Source organism: Salvelinus namaycush, chromosome 28, assembly GCF_016432855.1.
Source record: "Salvelinus namaycush isolate Seneca chromosome 28, SaNama_1.0, whole genome shotgun sequence".
Classification (NCBI taxonomy): Eukaryota; Metazoa; Chordata; class Actinopteri; order Salmoniformes; family Salmonidae; genus Salvelinus; species Salvelinus namaycush.
The window spans coordinates 16,708,930-16,731,653 of record NC_052334.1 but is presented as its reverse complement, the minus strand read 5'-3'; the positions used below and the strand labels follow the sequence as shown (position 1 = coordinate 16,731,653).

The 22,724-nt window shown below is 41.5% G+C and overlaps 2 protein-coding genes across 13 annotated transcripts in view; one reads left to right on the top strand and one right to left on the bottom strand.

Moving 5' to 3' along the window:
• The window catches only part of ctage5 (CTAGE family, member 5), a 25,727-nt gene extending 8,232 nt beyond the window's left edge, over positions 1-17,495 (bottom strand). Inside the window, exons 1-17 of one of the 11 annotated variants that reach the window (XM_038967814.1) lie at positions 17,199-17,495; positions 16,965-17,098; positions 16,781-16,867; positions 11,951-16,634; positions 11,636-11,767; positions 11,377-11,492; positions 9,584-9,715; positions 9,362-9,472; positions 9,142-9,213; positions 8,878-8,988; positions 8,651-8,722; positions 8,412-8,516; positions 8,028-8,150; positions 6,471-6,582; positions 5,114-5,160; positions 4,928-5,018; positions 4,172-4,310 (exon numbers count right to left, since the gene is read on the bottom strand). In XM_038967814.1, the coding sequence (XP_038823742.1) occupies positions 4,172-4,310; positions 4,928-5,018; positions 5,114-5,160; positions 6,471-6,582; positions 8,028-8,150; positions 8,412-8,516; positions 8,651-8,722; positions 8,878-8,988; positions 9,142-9,213; positions 9,362-9,472; positions 9,584-9,715; positions 11,377-11,492; positions 11,636-11,767; positions 11,951-16,634; positions 16,781-16,867; positions 16,965-17,098; positions 17,199-17,331 (6,401 nt within the window). In that variant the 5' untranslated portion in view covers positions 17,332-17,495. Of the gene's footprint in view, positions 1-4,171; positions 4,311-4,927; positions 5,019-5,113; positions 5,161-6,470; positions 6,583-8,027; positions 8,151-8,411; positions 8,517-8,650; positions 8,723-8,877; positions 8,989-9,141; positions 9,214-9,361; positions 9,473-9,583; positions 9,716-10,207; positions 10,392-10,947; positions 10,987-11,376; positions 11,493-11,635; positions 11,768-11,950; positions 16,635-16,780; positions 16,868-16,964; positions 17,099-17,198 lie in introns of those variants that run through there. The other 10 variants (XM_038967815.1, XM_038967816.1, XM_038967817.1 and 7 more) reach the window with 10 other exon arrangements.
• On the top strand, positions 17,028-22,724 carry gemin2 (gem (nuclear organelle) associated protein 2). 2 transcript variants are annotated; one of them, XM_038967827.1, is made up of 11 exons: positions 17,028-17,122; positions 18,012-18,140; positions 18,244-18,328; positions 18,451-18,540; positions 18,634-18,693; positions 18,789-18,902; positions 21,524-21,568; positions 21,691-21,759; positions 22,015-22,125; positions 22,306-22,364; positions 22,453-22,724. In XM_038967827.1, exons 2-11 carry the CDS (start codon positions 18,019-18,021, stop codon positions 22,490-22,492), a joined length of 795 nt encoding a protein of 264 aa, XP_038823755.1. In that variant the 5' UTR covers positions 17,028-17,122; positions 18,012-18,018; the 3' UTR covers positions 22,493-22,724. The 2 variants fall into 2 exon arrangements, with proteins under 2 accessions (XP_038823755.1, XP_038823756.1); XM_038967828.1 differs by lacking the exon at positions 17,028-17,122 and adding an exon at positions 17,390-17,516.

Sequence of the window (22,724 nt, the reverse complement as noted above, 5' to 3'; positions counted from 1 at the left end):
ATTCTATGCACGCTTTGAGGATAACAGTGCCACCGACGCGGTCCGCTACCAAGGAATGTGAGCTTTCCTTCTCCGTGGCCGATGTGAGTAAAACCCTCGCAAGGCTGCCTGGCCAGACGGCATCCCTAGCCGCGTCCTCAGAGCATGCGCAGACCAGCTGGCTGGTGTGTTTACGGATATATTCACTTTCTTCCTATCCCAGTCTTCTGTCCCCACATGCTTAAAGATGGCCACCATTGTTCCTGTACCCAAGAAGGCAAAAGGTAACTGAACGTAATGACTATTGCCCCGTAGCACTTCTGTCATCATGAAGTGCTTTGAGAGACTAGTCAAGGATCATATCACCTCTACCTTACCTGCCACCCTAGACCCACTTCAGTTTGCTTACCATCCTAATAGATACACAGAGGATGCAGTCGCCATCACTCTGCCCTATCCCATCTGGACAAGACTAATATCTATGTAAGAATGCTGTTTATTGACTATAGCTCAGCATTCAACACCATAGTACCCTCCAAGCTCATCATTAAGCTCGAGGCCCTGGGTCTGAAACCCGCCCTGTGCAACTGGGTCCTGGACTTCCTGACGGGCCGCCCCCAAGTGTTCACCCGTGACCAAGCATGCCTCCAACTCAATCATCAAGTTTGCAGATGACACAACAGTAGTAGGCTTGATTACCAACGATGATGAGACAGCCTCAGGGAGGAGGTGAGGGCTCTGGGAGTGTGGTGCCAGAAAAACAACCTCTCACTCAATGGCAACAAAACAAAAAGGAGATGATCGTGGACTTCAGGAAACAGCAGAGGGTGCACCCCCCTATCTACATCGACGGGACTGCAGTGGAGAAGGTGGAAAGCTTCAAGTTCCTTGGCGTACACACCACAGACAAACTGAAATGGTCCACCCACACAGACAGCGTGGTGAAGAAGGCGCAACAGAGCCTCTTCAACATCAGGAGGCTAAGGAAATTTGGCTTGTCACCTAAAACCCACAAACTTTAACAGATGCACAATTGAGAGCATTCTGTCGGGCTGTATCACCACCTGGTATGGCAACTGCACCGCCCGCAACAGCAAGGCTCTCCAGAGGGTTGTGCGGTCTGCCCAACGCATTACCAGGGGCAAACTACCCGCCCTCCATGACACCTACAGCACCCGATGTCATATTTTTTTTATTTCACCTTTATTTAACCAGGTAGGCTAGTTGAGAACAAGTTAATTTACAACTGCGACCTGGCCAAAATAAAGCAGAGCAGTGCGACACAAAACAACACAGAGTTACACATGGAATAAACAAACATACAGTCAGTAATACAATAGAAAAAATCTATATGCAGTGTGTGCAAATGAGGTAGGATAAGAGGTAAGTCAATAAATAGGCCGTAGTGGCAAAATAATTACATTAGAGCAATTAAACACTGGAGTGATAGATGTGCAGAAGATGAGTGTGCAAGTAGAGATACTGGGGTGCAAAATAAATAAAATAAATAACAGTATGGGGATGAGGTAGTTGGACAGATGGGCTGTGTACAGGTGCAGTGATCTGCTCTGACAGCTGGTGCTTAAAGTTAGTGAGGGAGATATGAGTCTCCAGCTTCAGTGATTTTTGCAGTTAGTTCGAGTCATTGGCAGCAGAGAACTGGAAGGAAAGGCGGCCAAAGGAGGAATTGGCTTTGGAGGTGACCAGTGAAATATACCTGCTGGAGCGCGTGCTACTGGTGGGTGCTGCTATGGTGACCAGTGAGCTGAGATAAGGCGGGGCTTTACCTAGCAAAGACATTATAGATGACCTGGAGCCAGTGGGTTTGGTGACGAATATGAAGCGAGGGCCAGCCAACGAGAGCATACAGGTTGCAGTGGTGGGTAGTATATGGGGCTTTGATGACAAAACGGATGGCACTGTGTTAGACTGCATCTGATTTGCTGAGTAGAGTGTTGAAGGCTATTTTGTAAATGACATGGCCGAAGTCAAGGATCGGTAGGATAGTCAGTTTTACAAGGGTATGTTTTGGCAGCATGAGTGAAGGATGCTTTGTTGCGAAATAGGAAGCTGATTCTAGATTTAATTTTGGATTGGAGATGCTTAATGTGAGTCTGGAAGGAGAGTTTACAGTCTAACCAGACACCTAGGTATTTGTAGTTGTCCACATATTCTAAGTCAGAACCATCCAGAGTAGTGATGCTGGACGGGCGGGCAGCGATCGGTTGAAGAGCATGCATTTAGATTTACTTGCATTTAAGAGCAGTTGGAGGCCACGGAAGGAGAGTTGTATGGCATTGAAGCTCGTCTGGAGGTTAGTTAACACAGTGTCCAAAGAAGGGACAGAAGTATACAGAATGGTGTCATCTGCGTAGAGGTGGATCAGAGAATCACCAGCAGCAAGAGCGACATCATTGATGTATACAGAGAAAAAGAGTCGGCCCGAGAATTTAACTCTGTGGCACCCCCATAGAGACTGCCAGAGGTCCGGACAACAGGCCCTCCGATTTGACACTGAAATTATCTGAGAAGTAGTTGGTGAACCAGGCGAGGCAGTCATTTGAGAAACCAAGGCTGTTAGGTCTGCCGATAAGAATGTGGTGATTGACAGAGTCGAAAGCCTTGGCCAGGTCGATGAATACAGCTGAACAGTATTGTCTCTTATCGATGGCGGTTATAATATCATTTAGGACCTTGAGCGTGGCTGAGGTGCACCCATGACCAGTTCGGAAACCAGATTGCATAGCGGAGAAGGTACGGTGGGATTTGAAATGGTCGGTGATCTGTTAACTTGGCTTTCGAAGACCTTAGAAAGGCAGGGTAGGATAGATATAGGTCTGTAGCAGTTTGGGTCTAGAGTGTCCCCCCCCTTTGAAGAGGGGGATGACCGCAGCAGCTTTCTACTCTTTGGGGATCTCAGAGGATACGAAAGAGGATGAACAGGCTAGTAATAGGGGTTGCAACCATTTCGGCGGATAATTTTAGAAAGAGAGGGTCCAGATTGTCTAGCCCGGCTGATTTGTAGGGGTCCAGATTTTGCAGCTCTTTCAGAACATCAGCTATCTGGATTTGGGTGAAGGAGAAATGGGGCTTGGGCAAGTTGCTGTGGGGGGTGCAGGGCTGTTGACCGGGGTAGGGGTAGCCAGGTGGAAAGCATGGCCAGCCGTAGAAAAATGCTTATTGAAATTCTCAATTCCAGTGGATTTATTGGTGGTGACAGTGTTTCTTAGCCTCAGTGCAGTGGGCAGCTGATGGGAGGTGCTCTTATTCTCCATGGACTTTAGTGTCCCAGAACTTTTTGGAGTTTGTGCTACAGGATGCAAATTTCTGTTTGAAAAAGCTAGCTTTAGCTTTCCTAACTGACTGAGTATATTGGTTCCTAACTTCCCTGAAAAGTTGCATATCGCGGAGGCTATTCGATGCTAATGCAGTACGCCACAGGATGTTTTTGTGCTGGTCAAGGGCAGTCAGGTCTGGAGTGAACCAAGGGCTATATCTGTTTCTTGGTTCTAAATTTTTTGAACGGGGAGTAAGGAAGGCCAAAAAGATCATCAAGGACATCAACCACCTGAGCCACTGCCTGTTCACCCCGCTATCATCCAGAAGGCGAGGTCAGTACAGGTGCATCAAAACTGGGGCCGAGAGACTGAAAAACAGCTTCTATCTCAAGGCCATCAAACTGTTAAACATCCATAACTAGCACATTAGAAACTGCTGCCTATAGGCATAGACTAGGAATCACTGGCCACTTTAAGGAATGGAACACGAGTCACTTGAATAATGTTTACATACCTGGCATTACACATCTCATATGTACATACTGTATTCTATACTGTTCTACGGTATCTTAGTCACTTAATTCTTACATATCTTGCATTACTCATCTGTATATACTGTTTTGCTATACTATTCTACTGTATCTTAGTCCGTTCCGCTCTGACATCGCTCGTCCATATGTATATAGTCTTAATTCAGTCCTACTTAGATTTGTGTAATTTATTAGATATTATTTGTTAGATATTTCTTGTTACATATTACTGCACTGTCAGCGCTAGAAGCACAAGAATTTCACTACACCCGCAATAACATCTGACAATCACATGTATGTGACCAATAAAATGTTATTGGATTTGAATGTTTATAGATGAAGCTGTGCATTTGGGTCAGCGTTGGTGTGGCTCCTGTACAGTACCTGTGTAGTTTGAGCTCATTCTCCTGGTACATCTCTGTCATGATCTGCAGTTTCTGCTGGAGTTTCTGCACCTGGCTCGTGTACTTCTCACTGTCTGTCTGCAAAGAGGCCTTCTCATTCTCCAGGTTCTTAATCCCCTCTACAACACAACAGTAAAGCTGTTTAGTCCAGGTCTAGGCTCAAAGGGATACTTTGGTAATGAGGCCCTTTAATCAACTTCCCCAAAGTCAGATGAACTTGTGGATACCAGTTTTATGTATCTCTGTCCAGTATGAAGGAAGTTAGAGGTAGTTTCACAAACCAATGCTAACTAGCTTCAGTACAATAACTGGAAGTCTATGGGTATCTACTCGTAATGCTAAGTATCCCTTTAATCTGTGTCTGGGAAACCGACCATTTGTCTTTGCATCTTGATTATTCCCAAAACACCCTCGCTTTTCTTGAACTAACCCTAGTATTTGGCTTTTCTTACTTGCACTGACTTTGCTAATAGCTACTTCATTGAGGAAAACGTGTACTTACTATGACTGCGATGTGGTTCTCACCTAAATATTTTAATATTAATGCACTAACTAAGTCGCTCTGGATAAGAGCATCTGCTAAATGACAAATGTAAAAATGGTCTGTTATCATGAAAACAGCTATTGAAGTGTCTTTCAATAGACCTACATTTTATGTACATTATAAAACAAATGTTGTTTTGTTACCCACCGTGATCAGAGGAATTACTATTGAACAGCTGACTACTCTGCTTACCTTGGAGATCCTCCTTGGCCTTGACTTCATCTGCTAGCTTAGCAAACACCCTGTCCTTGTCTTCATCCACCGACTTCAAGTCTGCATTCATCTAAAAAAACAAAAACAAGTCTCATATCTTCCATTTATCACTGATAAGAGTTTTGTTTTTAAGCCATAATTTCAGTTGTTGAAGAGAAGACATACCTTGGCTGCATGAATGAGTTTCTGTATTCTTTGTCGTTGATGGTTATCTGTGGACCAAAAAATACAAACAAATAAGTTAAATCTGGGAAGACACATACACATATGTAGACACATCCCTCAGTCAATATCTTGACTCCTTAAAAAAATAAATCCAATGATGGCTGTGCATAACGATCCAAAGAGATGTTGAGCAAAAGCCTGCTGACCATGCCTTACTCTCCTTTCGTGGCCTCCAACTGCTCTTAAATGCAAGTAAACCTAAATGCATGCTCTTCAGCTGATCGCTGCCCGCACCTGCCCGCTCGTCCAGCATCACTACTCTGGACGGTTCTGACTTAGAATATGTGGACAACTGCCTAGGTGTGTGGTTAGACTGTAAACTCTCCTTCCAGACACACATTAAGCATCTCCAATCCAAAATTAAATCTAGAATCAGCTTCCTATTTCGCAACAAAGCATCCTTCACTCATGCTGCCAAACATACCCTCGTAAAACTGACTATCCTACCGATCCTTGACTTCGGCGATGTCATTTACAAAATAGCCTCCAACACTCTACTCAGCAAATTGGATGCAGTCTATCACAGTGCCATCCGTTTTGCCACCAAAGCCCCATATACTACCCACCACTGCGATCTGTATGCTCTCGTTGGCTGGCCCTCGCTTCATACTCGTCACCAAACCCACTGGCTCCAGGTCATCTATAAGGTCTTTGCTAGGTAAAACCCCACCTTATCTCAGCTCACTGGTCACCATAGCAGCACCCACCCGTAGCACGCGCTCCAGCAGGTTTATTTCACTGGTCACCCCCAAAGCCTATTCCTAATTTGGCCGCCTTTCCTTCCAGTTCTCTGCTGCCAATGATTTGAACAAATTACAAAAATCACTGAAGCTGGAGACTCATATCTCCCTCACTAACTTTAAGCATCATCTGTCAGAGCAGCTCACAGATCATAGCCGATCTGTAAATAGCCCATCCAACTACCTCATCCCCATACTGTTATTTTTTTTCTTCTCCTTTGCACCCAAGTATCTCTACTTGCACACTCATCTTCTGCACATCTATCACTCCAGTGTTTAATTGCTAAATTGTAATTACTTCGCCACTACGGCCTATTTATTGCCTTACCTCATTTGCAAACACTGTACATAGATTTTTTCTATTGTGTTATTGACTATACGTTTGTTTATTCCATGTGTAACTCTGTGTTGTTTATGTCGCACTGCTTTGTTTTATCTTGGCCAGGTTGCAGTTGTAAATGAGAACTTGTTCTCAACTAGCCTACCTGGTTAAATAAAGGGGAAATAAAAATAAATAAAAAATGGGGTCAGCCTTGTATACATCAAGAGAATCTCACCTTGTCCTTCTCCATTCTCTGTCCCTTGTGTCCCACTCCTCTCCTCTCTGTTGGCGCCGTCCTCCAGCACTGAGTCCCAGTCCTTCATCTTCAACAGGCAGTCTGTCAAGGACTGATGGAGAGAGAAGGCTTTACCATTCAAACTCAAATTTATTTTACTCTTGAAAACTTCTTGTGTTGTATACATGCAACAAAACACATACATACACTACATGTCCAAAAGTACGTTGACACCTGCTTGTTGAACACCTCATTCCAAAATCATGGGCGTTAACATGGAGTTGGTCCCCCCTTTGCTGCTCTAACAGCCTCCACTCTTCTGTTCCAATTCATCCAAAATGTGTTTGATGGGATTGAGCTCAGGGCTCTGTACAGGCCAGTAAAGTTCTTCCACACCGATCTTGACAAACAATTTCTGTATGGACCTTACTTTGTGCACGGGGGCATTATGCTGGACAGGAAAGGGCCTTCCCCAAACTGTTGCCACAAAGACGGAAGCATAGAATTGTCTACAATGTCATTGTATGCTGTAGTATTAAGATTTCCCATTACTGGAACTAAGGGGCTTAACCCGAACCATGAAAAACAGCCCCAAACCCAGATTCATACGTCAGATTGCCAGATGGTGAAGCGTGATTCATCACTCCAGAAAACACGTTTCCACTGTTCCAGAGTCCAATAGCGGCGAGCTTTACACCACTTCAGCCAACACTTGGCATTGCGCATGGTGATCTTAGGCTTGTGTGCGACTGCTCAGCCAAGGAAACAAAAAGTTATTGTGCTGACGTTGAGTCCAGAGGCAGTTTGGAACTTGGTTGTGAGTGTTGAAACCGAGGACAGACGATATTTACACGCTAAGTAATTCAGTGGTCCCATTCTGTAAGCTTATGTGGCCTGCAACTGTTGCTCCTAGACGTTTCCACTTCACAATAACAGAGCTTACCGGGGGAGCTCTAGCAGGGCAGACATTTGACGTACTGACTTGTTGGAAAGGTGCTATCCTATGACGGTGCCACGTTGGAAGTCACTGAGCTCTTCAGTAAGGCCATTCTACTGTCAATGTTTGTCTATGGAGATTGCATGGTGGTGTGCTCGATTTTATACATCTGTCAGCAACAGGTGTTGCTGAAATAGCCAAATCCACTAATTCAAAAGGGGTGTCCACATATGTTTGCGCATGCACACACACACCCTAAATAGCTCAACCTATTTGAGGCTATGATAATCTTCATAATGGAAATTCTTTATTGCTTGTTATTTAATTATAAATTGTATGTACTGTGTTTTGTTGTGTGAAAAAAAAAATCTACAACAAAACACAGTACATACAATTTATAATTAAATAACAAGCAATAAAGGATTTCCATTATGAAGATTATCATAGCCTCAAATAGGTTGAGCTATTTAGGATGTTTAACTTATGGTCATTTGAAACCCCAAGTAATCTTCCTAGTGGGTGTTGACTGGTTTTTCCAGTACAAGGCAAGGTACACAAATATTTGTTTTAGACATCTTACTATATGTGGTTTTTGCCAGTGCAGTAATATGAATGCAAACCTTGATGCGCTCATCTTTGTTGGTAGCATCCTGCAGCATTCCAGTGTAGGAGCTCTCACACATCCTCATCTCCTCCTCCAGCTCACTCATCCGCTCCCCCCAGCCCTCTGCCTCCTGGACCAGCTGTGGGAAGAGGGGGAGAGGGTGAGGACCCCACCAGACTATTAGACTCTTTCTGCTTAGGACAACCCATGCAGGTTCTTTGTGTAAAAAGAAACTTCAAATGCTTTGTTTTGCATTAATGGCAACAAAGGCTGATATGGAACTGGAGTATACCACTATTAGTGACAGAGCCACACACATAGATACTGTATCTATGGCTCTGATTAGTGAGGAGGCCTAGATATAGATGAAAATTTACATTTTTAATGTCAGGTTACATACCTGGCCATTTTTCTCCTGGAGCAACACCTTCTCTTCTTTTGCTGCCTCCAGATTATTCTGATTCCTTTCACTGTTCATATCAAATATTTTCAGGGTTGTCTGTGCCTGAAATGATAACAGAATAAGTTACATCTAACCTGGCTCTGACTGGGTCAGATTTAAAATGCATTATGGGAAGGAATTACAATTAACATGTTGTTCATAATATATAACATTGTAATGGGGACATCAGACTTTACCTGTTCTGTCTGGGACTTGAGGTCTCTGGTTTCTTCTTCTAAGGTTTTCAAGGTTTCCTGCATATCTGCAATCTGAAGAATTGCACACAACACCACATCTCAAAAACAACTGAAATATGAGAGCAAAGAAGAAAATGGAAAATAATAAAAATAGCTGAAACATGTCAACGCATAACCATCAAAACACAGGAAAAGGTGATGAGAAAAAAGTCCAAAGTCAAACTCACTGTCTCCTCCTGCTGCAACCTCCTCGCTCTTTGGATATTCAGGTCCTCCTTTAACTTTTCTATATCATTCCCAAGCTGTGTATTTGACTGTTTCAGCCTCTGGGACATCACCTGAGGACGACACCATTATAGTTTTACTGGGACTTGAAAGTCACACACACACCAAGTCCTCTTATACCACTTGGCAGTGTTATTTAGCTGTGATATATGGGAATGTCTCTTCAGTATTGAGAACAATCATACCGTGTAGTATCTCTGTCTTACCTCCAGATTCTCTCTCTCTGCGACATGAGCCAAAACGCCACTATTCCGCAGGGCAGTTTCCAGTTCTTCATACTAAAAAGGTACATAAACAGTAGCAAAGGCATTCATAACACACAGGTCCATACAAAACATGTAATTTCCAAGGGAATTGCATTGAATAGTTTGCAAATCCAGTCAGTCAGAGACACACACACACAGGATTATTTGACATAGGCCTCACATTTTGTTGAACCTCACTCAAAGTCTCAAGGACTTTGCACTTTTCATCTAATAGTTCAGCCACCTTCAGGCCCATCCGCCTCTCTTTGCTTGAATACAGTCTGCTCTCTATCTGTGGAAACAATGGAACAATTTTGTGAGCTTGGTCACTCTCCATTCAAAATAAAGAATGTGGTTGTTCATCCCTATACTTGCATGCTGATAATAGTATCAGACAACTTACACATTGGTAGAACCTGCAGCTGAACAATAGGAGGGTGCCCAACCCTAGTAAGGCAGTGACGATGACAGCTTCCCATGGCAGTCCATACAGGTCAGGACCTGGCCTTATGTCATCAGGAAGGGATGACAGGACCTGGGTAGAAAAAAATATATATATATATATTTTAAAAGTATTATTAGATCAGAGAAATGACTTATAATCATTATAGATCTGCTATAGATATTTTGTTTCAGGCCCTGGATTGTGGATACATGACACTTCAAACGTTCAACTTCCTCTAAACACAGAGACAACTTGTTGTGAGTTACTGAGAAGTAAAGTGATTGTCAATGCTATAAGGAGCCTCAACAAACTAACTAGCTAGCCAGCTACTTAGATAGCTAGCTAACTAACTACAACCGTTAGCTAGTTATCTAGCTAAGTAGTCAGCTAGCTTACGTTAGTTTACCAGGCAACAGTGCTCTCATAGCCAACAAGACACGAGACACTGGCTAGATAAGCCTTATCTGACAGCCCTACAAATTAAATGATGTGGTAGTTGGCTAGCTTGCGTGATAACACCAGTTGATGTTTTTAGCAGCGATGGGTCCAAGTTAACGTTAGATAGAATGACACGTGACTCACATCTTTCGTTTTCTCCAAGGCAAGAGTGTAATAGGTCCTTGCTGTCATTTTGAAATCAGTCACTTGAGTAGCGACTGTCTCGCCACTTGTTTGATCTTCCATTTGTCGAATATTTCATTTAAATATTATTTTCAGGATTATGTTAGCTAACGTAGAAAAAACGAATGCTCAGCTGTTACTTGGACCTGATAGTGGTAGCGGGTAACGTCATGACGCTGAAACGTACGGTGGAGGTTGTTGCTATTTTATGCACGCCAAATTCACTTAAACGACTCACTTTCGTTTATTTTTTCCTAAAACGAATATTTATTGATTTATATAATTGTAATCCTACACAATAATGTATGTTATCTGACTTTTCAATCAAAAGAGTTATTGGTAATTGTTACAACACTCCCACTTCCTGCCTAACGTTGAGTTGGTATATTCTCAACGTCACCAATCGTAGAACGCCACACTGGCAGACTGAGGCGTATTTAAAGTGACACAAGCTGACAAAACATGCAAATTGTGTGAAAACAACATATATTAGTCAACCTCATCCCTATTCTCAAATAGTCTATAAACAAGGAAAAATTGACATTTTTCTCCAGCTGAGACAGATTGTCACCAAAGTCCCTCTGCTGTCAACTGCCTTGCCCTATCAGAGTAGGCCCAGTTGTTGTTGTTGGTTGGGTGTTGACCTTTCATGTAGCTTTTCAGTGCTTTCCCCAGTGTCCAAAACACTACCCTTTACTCACCTGGTCAACATCCTGAACCTCCATCTGTATTCTCAATTTAAAGTCCTCATGTTATTGCACTACCATAGTGCGGGGAAAAGCCTTGTCACCGAAGCCAGAGCCAACTACAACTCCTCAAAGTGTTGGATGACTCATAGGGGCAGTGCAGATGACATGTTGCATACCAGAGACACATACCAGAGGTTTTAAAGGACCAGCCTTTTCAGCTATCTAGTCAATGATTATTGTCATGTGTGTATTGTGCTGTTATGTATTTGTCTAAGTCCAATGCCACAACCGAAGTTCCCTCTCTTGGAAAAATATGACATTCTATTGAGGATGATGGAGGCATCCATAGTGCAGTCCAATCATTTTAAATGTATGGGCTGTTTAGCTAATTTAATCTCAATAGATTACAAGGGGGATATAGTAGTCATATAACTTTCTTACCTGTACAGTGAGCCATTTTAGAAGAGCCTTAACTGTCAGTATATGAGCAACAGCATCACCAGTGACTTGACGTGCAGAAGAAAAAAGATATTCCATCACTGCAGGCTCAGGTTTATCTGTTAAATATATTTAAAAGGTATAAATAACACAATAGTGAGTGTCATAATAATTGATCATATATTTTTACCAGCCACAGATGGAACCATTTTCATCTATATAATTAGTATGTTATTTTTAAGAATGGACATAAATGCATTACATTTGTCTGTTAGTGTTGGGGTTTGGATGTCTCCCTCCCCAGAGAAATGTTCTCCTTTCAGGTTGGTTAGGTCTTCATTTTCATTGCGAGTGAAACAATCATCGTTGATGCAGTTTGTCTTGTCTGTTTCTGCTGGATAACATATAGACATTATGATACCAAATCATTTTAAAAACATGTAAGACCTTGTCAATAAATGGTTGTCAGATATAACACTTTGACAACTGCTAACCTTTTCAATATTGACATGCAAGAGACATGGAAGAGACATGCAACCAAAATCAATAAATGTTTCTCATACTACTTGAGTAGTACCTTGATTGTCTTTTATACTGACAGGTGCTTTCACTTGGGTGAATCTGTTTTTTATGTTTGACAAGAGTATTTCTAGTTTTCGTAATGACACACATTTTCTGGATTGGTCTTCATCCTCCAGTACTCCACCAGATGGAGTTTTTGTCTCATCAATGTGATACTGCAGGAGCCTTTCAAAGTCTGATATAATAGCTCGGTCATTATTACCATCTTGGCCATCAGTCAATGTCTCTGAGCTTCCTAGGCTGTAGTCAAGCCACAGGAGTTTGTTCTTCCCAAACATGTCCAACAAAGTAGTTATTTCATCTGCGCTGATTTGCTTTTGGATATTCTTGTATTCTTTCAAAAATGCTGTAGCTTTCAGCGAGTCTTCTACTGAGGTTGACTGAGACTGTGGTTCTGGTTCATGGAGGTCCAGGTAAGGAAGAACAGGTGGAGGTTCTTGTTCCTCCTCTTCTTGCCCCTTTGGTTCTGGGTCTTCTAAGTCTTTGGAGTCAGTGCTTGGGATCACAAAGTCCATAGCATTTTCAAAGAAACTCCTAGTACCCTTGTTGACTGATGTGTCTGTGATTTCCTCTTGAGGGGGCCCTACTGAATACTGGTCAGATGGCATGTCTTGCTTTTCAGGGGGTTCACTGTGAGAAGTGGAAGTCTCACCCTCTCTTTCAACATTGGGAATAGATTCAATATCCCGATAACTGATTTTCTCAAAATCATCCTTCTCAATCACGTCCACGTTTTCAAAATCCTGCTGCCTATCTTCATCACTAATTGTGCTCTTTACATCTGTTGCTTCTTGATAATTAGACCAACTGTCTGAGAGGAAATTCTCACCTGAACACAATATATCATGGTCTATTGTTCTCTCTGACTGAGTAATGACATCATAAGCTTCATCAGTGGGGGAAAGCTGACTAACTGCATGTGACTGATCAAAGCTATTTCGTCCATCATTGGTTTCCCTATCGTGTAGGCCTAATTCCTGTGCTCTCTCGTTTTCTAGAGTGATCTCATTATACAATCCTTTGGTCCCTTTTGAATGTACTTCCTGGCTACTGACTGATGAGATGTGATTCCTGTTATCTAGCGGCAGATTATTGTCCTCGATTGCTGTCGTCTGGTCACGCGTCATCCCAGATCTATCATTCGGGACGTTTTTCTCATCACTGTCTTTTTGAGATTCATGGGACTCCCTGTGGACATGAATGAAATCTTCTACTGACATGTTTTCTGTGTCTGCCTCCTCAAGGATTTCTGTCTGTCGTTGTTCATTTCCTATTTCTGTCTCAGGGGGAACTAGCTCTGAGCTGTCAGGATACATTTCAATTTTAGCATCAGGTCCGGAACTGCTCTGTGTATTTTCAAAGATATGTGTAGGGAGAGTTGCTTGATCCCCATGGTCTCTCTCAACTTCAACTATTTTCCCTGGTTCTAGCCCCTCTATCTCAGTAACTTCATTAGGTGAATCTGCTTCCTCTATCTCAGATGCTTTGTCCACAATATAACGTTCCCCATAATCATTACCTTTATCAGATAGAAGATTGTTACTTGTAGTGTCAGCATTTAGTATAGTTGAGTCTAACACTGGGTCAAGGGTAATGTTTATCAACCCTATGTTATCTACAGGATCGGCCTCAACGTGCCACTCCTTGAAATGATCAGAGGAGGAAAATTCCTCTTGATCAACAACTTCCATTACATTGGAATTACTTTCCTCATAGTTAGAAGATAACCAGTCTTTCAGCAAAACTGAATCTATGTCTCCAACATGAGCATTCTTATTTGGTACCTCTAATGTATTCTCATTCTTGTCCTTACTTTTCCCATCCCCACTTGAGGTAATCAAATTATGTCCTTCCTCTCCTGATACATGTTCAATGACTGGATCAACTATGACAGGTTCAACTAAAGATAGGTTCAGGATAAGTTCAGCTATGCGAGGGTCCTGAGCATCATGCAGATGGGGGTCAGGTGTCTGTGTGACCTCCTCCAGCACTGAAGCATCCTCTGTACCTGGCATGCTTGTCTGACCATATAGCATCCCTACTCTGTCCCCACTGTCCTCTTCTGCTGGTCTCTGAGGCACTAGAATACTGTCGTCTCCTTTCTGATTGGAGGATACCACTTCAATACCTGTAGTGTCAATGTCAATGTCCTCCACCTCAGCATGCATTACAGACGTATCCTCTGATACATCAGGTAGCTCCTCTGTCAGTGTTCCTGCTTTTGTCTGAATAGGAATCGAATCAAAGAGATTTGGAATCCCTGATCCTTCTAAAGCGTCCTGACCAACTGAATGATCAGTCTCAACATCATCCAGGCTATTTTCAGCAAGGTCAGCAGCAGGACTCTCTTGATGGTGATTAAGGGCATTCTCATCACTATCATGCAAAAGCGCTTCGGGGAGCACAGTTGATATTTTCAAGTCCTCTTCATTGTCTGGTTTGGGGTCCGACACTAATTGCTTTGGCTCTACATCTCCTTGGGAACTGACAGGTTCATTAGTAGTGACATCATCTAGGTCTAATCTACCTGCAGAATTGTGCTCATCATTTTCATTGATCTCAGCTCTAGATTTTTCAGCATCATCTTCAAGATTCACTATTCCGGTTGTGTCCTGTAATTGAGGGTCGTGGGACAAAGACATATACTTGCTATTTCCAAGTAGCTGTTTGAATGCCTCCAGCATTTCATTACTGTCATCTGTGTGATTTCTGTCATTTAGCGGCAGATTACTGTCCTCATGTGCTGTCGTCTGGTCATCCGTCATCCCAGATCTATCATTCAGGACGTTTTTCTCGTCACTGTCTTTTTGAGATTCATGGGACACCCTGTGGACATGAATGAAATCTTCCACTGACATGTTTTCTGTGTCTGCCTTATCAAGGATTTCTGTCTGTCTTTGTTCATTTCCTGTTACTGTCTCAGGGGGAACTAGATCTGAGGTGTCACGATACATTTCAATTTTAGCATTGGGTCCGGAACTGCTCTGTGTATATTCAAAGACATGTGTAGAGAAAGTAGCTTCATCCCCATGCTCTCTCTCAACTTCAACTATTTTCTTTGGTTCTATCCCCTCTGCTTTCTCTATCTCAGATGCTTTGTCCACAATATAACCTTCCCCATCATCATTACCTTTATCAGATAGAAGATTGTTACTTGTAGTGTCAGCATTTAGTATAGTTGAGTCTAACACTGGGTCAAGGATAATGTTTATAAACCCTATGTTATCTATGGGATCGGTCTCAACGTGCCACTCCTTGGAATGATCAGAGGGGGGAAATTCCTTTTGATCAACAACTTTCATCTCAGCTATAGCTTTTTCAGGATCAACTTCAAGATTCACTATTCCGGTTGTGTCTTGTAATTGAGGGTCGTGGGACAAAGACATATACTTGCTAGTTTCAAGTATTTTATTGGCACTCTGAACCTTATCTATTTCTAATGGAGGGGGATGTAGAGCCTCATTGCTGTCATTACCATCATTATCATCCTTCCTACCTACAGAAGCCTCAGTAGAATCATATGGGATAGCCATCTGACAAGTAAGGGAGATCTCTGTATCTCCATCTGCTTCTGCCGGTTTTATATCTGTTACCTCATCACTTTGGGCATTTTTATAATTGTTAGTTGTATCGGCCTGAAACGGTGATACCAGAGTGTCAAACATGGATGAGAACACAGACTGTGACTCTGTTTCTGTTTCTGACTGAAGGTTGATATCTTTATCCTCTTCATCCTCAGCTATAAGTATATCCTCCTCCTCCTCAACATCACTCTGTTCTCCATAAAGGCCTACAATATTGTTATATATGCTACCATACCACCCTGCATCTTTCTCTTTTCTTAACTCACCATCTTCTTCCTGACTATGACGGTCCTCTTGGTTATAATCCTTAACAGGTTTTGAGGGGTGTGTCTCTGTTCTCTCTGCCTTCTTACCAGTGTTATCATCTCTCTGGTACTCTGTTTCTTTTATTTGCTCCACTGTGGCATCATGATGAGACTGACTTGTGCCAACGTCCTGTGGGTCTATTGTGCCTGTCGATTCATCTCTGCCTGCTGCTTCTATTCTCTCTTCAACTTTATCCTGATTAGATTGACCAAAATGTAAGACATCTCTAATGCCAATATTCAGCCAGGATTTAGAGGGTGGGGGTTGCTCTTCCACTTCTTTTTCAATGGGCTTCTCCTCCTCTGGAGCTTTATGACCAAAACCAAAGGCGCTAGTCAGTCCATCTCCAAACCAGCCAGAGTTTTCAGTATTTTTAGTCTCTTCCTTCAATTGGTTCGCATCAATGTCCAAAGCAAGTTTCCTGCTCCTGAAAGACTCTTGTTCTGGGTTGTCTTCTTTGGGATTATCATCAGGTCTTTCACCACCTAAACTAAGCCATCCAGTTACTGTAGAGCCAATCCACTGAGACCCACCTTGTTCGCTAGGTGCAGGTTTGGTATCATCAGAGAAGTATTCCATTACAGCCTGATTGGCATCTTTGTTTCCTGTTTCATCACTGCTCTGTGCAAAACTTTGGGATAGAAAGGCATCTTTGGAAGTTTTAGAATCCTGAGCATCATTGGCTGCGATTTCCTGAAATTCTGAAACTAGATTTTCTTCATTGTCCCACTCACTGGAGTCATTATCAATTAATAAGCCATACTCATCTATGCAGAAGAAGTCTTGTTTCTAAAAGGAACATAAGAGTACCTTTAATTAACAGAATGTGTTTAACAAAATTATTTAAAGCACTGCTTATTCACCCTTCAATACACATGTATAACCATACATTCAGTTGGACCAAAATTCATAGAGTAATAAAGTGGAAAGATTACCTGTGTGGCCACTTCTTTCTCTGTGTTTGCATAAATTTCATCAACTTTCACAGCGTCTTTTGGGAAATAACCAAATCGTCTGTCAATCTGAAATACAGCATAGGGCACAAAACATTATTGCATAACAAACATACAACAAAATATATGTTATTCAATGTAATTTCAGTGACAAAAAAACACTTACACTTCCTGCCCATAGATCATCTCTTTTGCCAGAGAGTTTGTGGTAAACAAATATCACATCCCCTTTTTTGAAGTTCAAGAATCTACAATCCTTTCCTCTGTGATCTCTTGTGGCCCTGACCCGACTCAGCAAGCCTATACACACAAAAGCCACATAAGGTAATGTATGAATAATTAATTTGTAATATATGTGTTGCACATAGCCTAACTATTTATTTTCTTGTTATCTACTTACTTTCACATTCAGAGTCGCCACAAATTTTGAAGTCAGACAGCAATCCCCAAGTTAGAATTGGAAAAATGAAAATAGTAAATGTCCAAATGTATATCTGTGAAGCAGCCATATCGACCCTGGAAAGTCCAGTCATGTAGAATGGTCTACAGTGAAACTGGGTAGTTAAAAAAACTGTGGTGAAACGGTGTTCCAAGATGAATAGTCATGTTGCGTTGAATTCCATTGTGCCAAATGGACATTGCCTTCAAGTTGTTGCAGTCACATCTCAACAAGTAAACATGTTTCAATGGCTAAATGAGGAGGGAATCAAGATACAAGGTAACTGAGGAGTAATGATTAACGTGGCAACAGTGCTTGCAACAAGAACGATTTAATTGACCAAGGCAAGGGCTGATCTATAAGCAATACAAACAATCAATGTTTATTGGAGAAGTATATCCCTTCAGGTGATTTAAATTATTTGTACAGTAATTATGGCGGTGTATATTTTGTTGTTAAAACAATATGTTATTGGTCATTATGTTGGAAAGCAACGCGTGGAAAATTATGTTGTAGACCTTGACCTGTGGAATTTGGAATGCCAAAATACACATGTAGCGTTATCTTTAAATCACCATGGCAACGGTCACATTCTAAACGCGTCATGATTCGCACTTGAAACAAAATGGCGTCACAGCTTATTTTGATGTGAGACTTGTGTCCTTATCCAACAAAACAACCTTTATAACAGAAGTACAGTAATAAATGCAAGTCTCATTAGTTGCCTGTTAATCTATCAGTATATCAATCCGACACTGAGCAAATAGTTTGAAGTTTCAGCATGAAATCCGACGTGGAGGAACTGATGCCCAGGCTTCTGCCTGTGGAAACATGCGACACTGGCGAAGACTTCAATCTAAACGAGCCTCCAAGAAATCCCCAGGAGTATTTGAGACAGGTTCAGTAAGTCCCGCATAGCTCTGTCTTTTCATAGTTTTCACGCATATTCCCAGGAAACACGCATTCATGTAATAAAAAAACCCCGCTGCTTTTCTCTTTTTTTCAGATTAGAGGCGTCTCTCTGTCCTGATGTTGTGGTGGCGAAGATTGATCCAAAGAAATTGAGAAAGAAACAATCAGTTAACGTGTCGGTAAGTTTCACCATATAGGCCACTGCCACAAATAAAATGTAACTAGAGAGACAGAGCGCACGAGAGACAGACAGAGTCTGTCTGACTGTATGTATAATTTCTTGTCAACTTCTATTTGGTAGCTCACAGGTTGCCAAGCTGCTCCACAAGGATTTTCACCGAGTTTAAAATGGCAGCGACAGCAAGTCAGCAACTTCTCAGAAATAAGACAGGTAACTATAGATTGTATTATCCCCTATACATTTCAAGTTATTTGTCACGTTGGGTTGAAGTGAGTTATTCTGATCATGTTTTACTACTTGCAGAGTATCAGTAAGCATAGAGAACACTGGCGTGGTCATGCATTAGATGACAATGTGTTAATGGTGAGTATGAGATTATGATTTTTTGTTGTTATTGGTAAAAGTGAATTGTAAAATACAACATACCCTCTCTAACTATGTGTTTTGTCTATCTCCAGCCAAAACAGGACGCGGAGGAACAATGGAAAAAGTTCTGCCTGGGTGAAAATGTTTATTTGAACTCCCCTCCCATTGACCCTGGTGCTGAAGATCGAGGCCTTGATTATGTGAAGGTAATCTTTTAGACCAGGGTTTCTTAAACTATGGGTCCGGACCCAAAGCGGGCCCTGGGCATGTGAGCAGTGGGTCACGAGTTATGAGACTACATCTATAGTCTCACACTATTGTTTTCTTAATTTTGGTCATGGGAGGACGATTTGGGTCATGGGAAGATGGTACATTTCTCATTTGGGTCTCGAGCTAAAAAAGTTTAAAGAGTAACTTTAATGAAAAAACATTTATTTAATTGAAAACCAGATGTTTTTGAGTAAGTTATAGTGAAATGTAATTTATTGTCTTCATTTTGACAGTTTGTTGCAAAAGTGATATAGTTTAGCAGTAATTCTAGCTCTTTCCCGTAGCGGTTCAACTCTACCATTGAAATCATCTCAATGGAGGGTTTGGTATGAAATACACTCCCTTCAAGATGTGCTGGGTGGTCCCACCTCAAGGCTTACTATAAAAGCAGGTGAAAGTTTGCCTAATTTGGCAATGGTCTTGCTAAGTGGAGTGTGCTAATATATTTTGAATGATACTTCCATGACTAAACTACTGACCGTACACTAAAAAATTCAAAATGCAGTAAGGCACATTTCCGCACATGACCAAATTCAATGTTTTTGCTTACCATTTCATACACTGTGCTTTTACGAGAAAAAACATGTAGGCTATGAGGATTATACGTTTATATTCGTGTCTACATCCATCGTAACAAGAAATAGATGACAGTGGTGGTCATGTCAAAGTATTTGTTTTTTTCCCTCAGTTGTGATGACATGGTGGTGCAGTCTGCTATGACACAGTTCAAATCAAATTTTATTTGTCACATGAGCCGAATACAACAGGTGTAGACCTTACCGTGAAATTCTTACTTATAAGCCCTTAACCAACAATTCAGTTCAAGAAATAGTTAATAAAATATTTACTAAATAAACTAAAGTAAAAAATAAAATACAAAGTAACACAATAAAATAACAATAAAAGCAGGTGAAAGTTTGCCTAATTTGGCAATGGTCTTGCTAAGTGGAGTGTGCCAATATATTTTGAATGATACTTCCTACTAAACTACTGACCTTACAGGCTATATTTTTTAAAACATTAAAAAAAATATATATATATTGAACTAGGCAAGTCAGTTAAGAACAAATTCTTATTTCCAATGACGGCCTACTCCGGATGACACTGGGCCAATTGTGCACCGCCCTATGGGACTCCCAATCACGGCCAGATGTGATACAGCCTGGAATCGAACCAGGTACTATAGTGATGCCTCTTGCACCGAGAGGCAGTGCCTTAGACCGCTGTGCCACTCGGGAGCCTATATACAGGGGGTACCGGTACTGAGTCAATGTGCGGGAGTACAGTTTAGTCAAGGTAATTTGTACATGTAGGTAGGGGTAAAGTGACTATGCATAGATAATAAACAGTGAGTAGCAGCAGTGTAAAATAATTTTATTAATTGTTCAGCAGTCTTATGGCTTGGGGTAGAAGCTGTTAAAGAGCCTTTTGGACCTAGACTTGGCGCTCCGGTACCGTTTGCTGTGCGGTAGCAGAGAGAACAGTCTATGGCTTGGTTGATTGGAGTCTTTGACACTTTTTTGGGCCTTCCTCTGACACCACCAATTAAATAGGTCCTGGATAGCAGGAAGCTTGGCCCCAGTGATGTACTGGGCCGTACACACTACCCTCTGTAGCGCCTTACGGTCGGATGCCTAGCAGTTGCCATAGCAGGCGGTTATGCAACCGGTCAGGATGCTCTCGATGTGCAGCTGTAGAACTTTTTGAGGATCTGGAGACCCAAGCTAAATCTTTTCAATCTCCTGAGGGGGAAAAGGTGTTGTGATGCCCTCTTCACGACTGTTTTGGTGTGTTTGAACCATGATAGTTTGGCTCTTAGTTCAATAGTTGTGAGTTCTAATCCCACATTGGGCAGATATTTTTTTTTCTTCATATGCTTTATTTACAATATTCATTCCGTGCCCACACTTCTAATTCTGAAAAGTGACCGCCTACCTGTGAGAGGCTTCGCCCTCGTAGTAGTTGTGGTCTTGGGTACTGTATAAAAACCTAATCTGTGAGTTAATTTTACAGTTGGATTAAATACTGCAATGCTGCTTGAATTGAATTCAGCCCCTAATTTTCATTTTCCAGGTGATGATTGCACTTTTCTTCCCAACACAATACTGAAATAAATGTGAGTTCACATTTCAACAACAAAAAAAAAAACGCCCCATGGGGGATTCGAACTTAGTGGCAATAGATGTCTGGAATTTAGTGCCTTAACACTGTAAGCTAACTGTCTAAAGCCATACATTTATATGCTTGCATTCATATAATGTAGTTATTATGCTTTCGTGAGAAAGTGTCTGGCTCCGGTACAATAATGTTTACCCACCCCAAAAATGAACATCTATGAGCAATCCCCCCCCACCCACAACTTCTCATCGGAATGCATTTTATTTTTTATTATTTGAAGGTTTTGGGCAAATGCTGAAATTGGGATTGAGAGTTACCCTTTAAGAACCCCTGTTATAGTGGAAATATCTGACCATAGATAATATACATCATGTAAGTTTTTTGTATAAAGAGTTTGCCATTAATCATGTGTCTGATATTTAACCACTTGTTTCACCAGGTTGGTTTTCCACCTTTCCTTAGTATAGTGAGCAGATTAAATCAGGTGAGTGTTTTCACAGCATTGGCATGACACTCACTGCAATCCTCCCTCATCAGTTGATGCTTCTAATCATGACTTCAATGACGGTACTCGTGTTTGACACTCAATTATATCTTCCCTACTAGGCCACAATCTCTGCAGTTTTGGAGTACTTGATAAACTGGTTTGAAGAGAGAGAGTTTGTCCCACAGCTGGTAAGTTCAATTTATTTAATGTCATCAACAGAATTTGGCATTTTTAATACTTTCCAGGTTTGGGGTCAATTTCATATCTATTCCAGTCAAGTCAGAAAGTAAACCCAATTCCAAATTGTCCTAATTAAAAAGCATTGAAGAGAATTTGGAATTGACATTGGAATTTCAGTTTACTTTCTGAAATGACTGGAATTTGAAATGGAATTGACCCCAACCATGATGCTTTCATGGCTAATATGTGTTCAACTTCTCTAGGGAAGATGGCTGTATGCACTGCTGGCTTGCCTTGAGAAACCTCTTCTCCCTGAAGCACATTCCCTAATAAGACAGCTGGCCAGACGGAGTTCTGAAGTGCGGGCCAATCTGGTAGGATGATATAGTGGCTGGTATTAATGGATGTTGAGATGAGAAGTTGCAAACCAACTTCCTTATGGGTAAAATTCATGTTCAAATACAGCAGATGCTCAAATGTTTGCAGGATAATGTTTGATAAGGATGAACAGGGTATGATAGTCATTCTTCATTTTTCTTTCTTTACCATTACAGGAAAGCCAGGAAGATGAAAGGTTGTCTCCTCTAAACTTGATGATCTGCCTTGTTGCTAGGTAAGCTATGTTATTTGACTTCACAAACACTCACAGCCAGGAAAACTTGTCGTTTGATAATCATATATATATATATTTTTTTACATAGGTACTTTGATCAGAACGACTTGGCTGATAAGGAGGACTAAATGGGTTAATGTGATGAAATCCACGATTTGAGGCTGAAACTGATCACACCATGAACTGTAGCTCTATGAACCCATCATCATGCTCAGATTTGGGATCCATGGGAAGTTGCACTGTGGCGATTTGTTAAGAAAATGTACCCAATAAATTGTGAAATTTGACCGTTTTTTTCTATTATAGGTTGTTTTCAACTTCTGCTATTGTTGGAATTAAATAAAATGTTTGCTTTCACAA

What these genes read in the sequence shown, in the direction of transcription:
- gemin2 (XM_038967827.1), top strand. Translation starts at nt 18,019, where the DNA reads ATGAAATCCGACGTGGAGGAACTGATGCCCAGGCTTCTGCCTGTGGAA. An exon ending in GAGGCCTTGATTATGTGAAG is followed by an intron (nt 18,903 to 21,523) that starts GTAATCTTTTAG and finishes TTGTTTCACCAG; the next exon opens with GTTGGTTTTCCACCTTTCCT. An exon ending in TAGTGAGCAGATTAAATCAG is followed by an intron (nt 21,569 to 21,690) that starts GTGAGTGTTTTC and finishes CTTCCCTACTAG; the next exon opens with GCCACAATCTCTGCAGTTTT.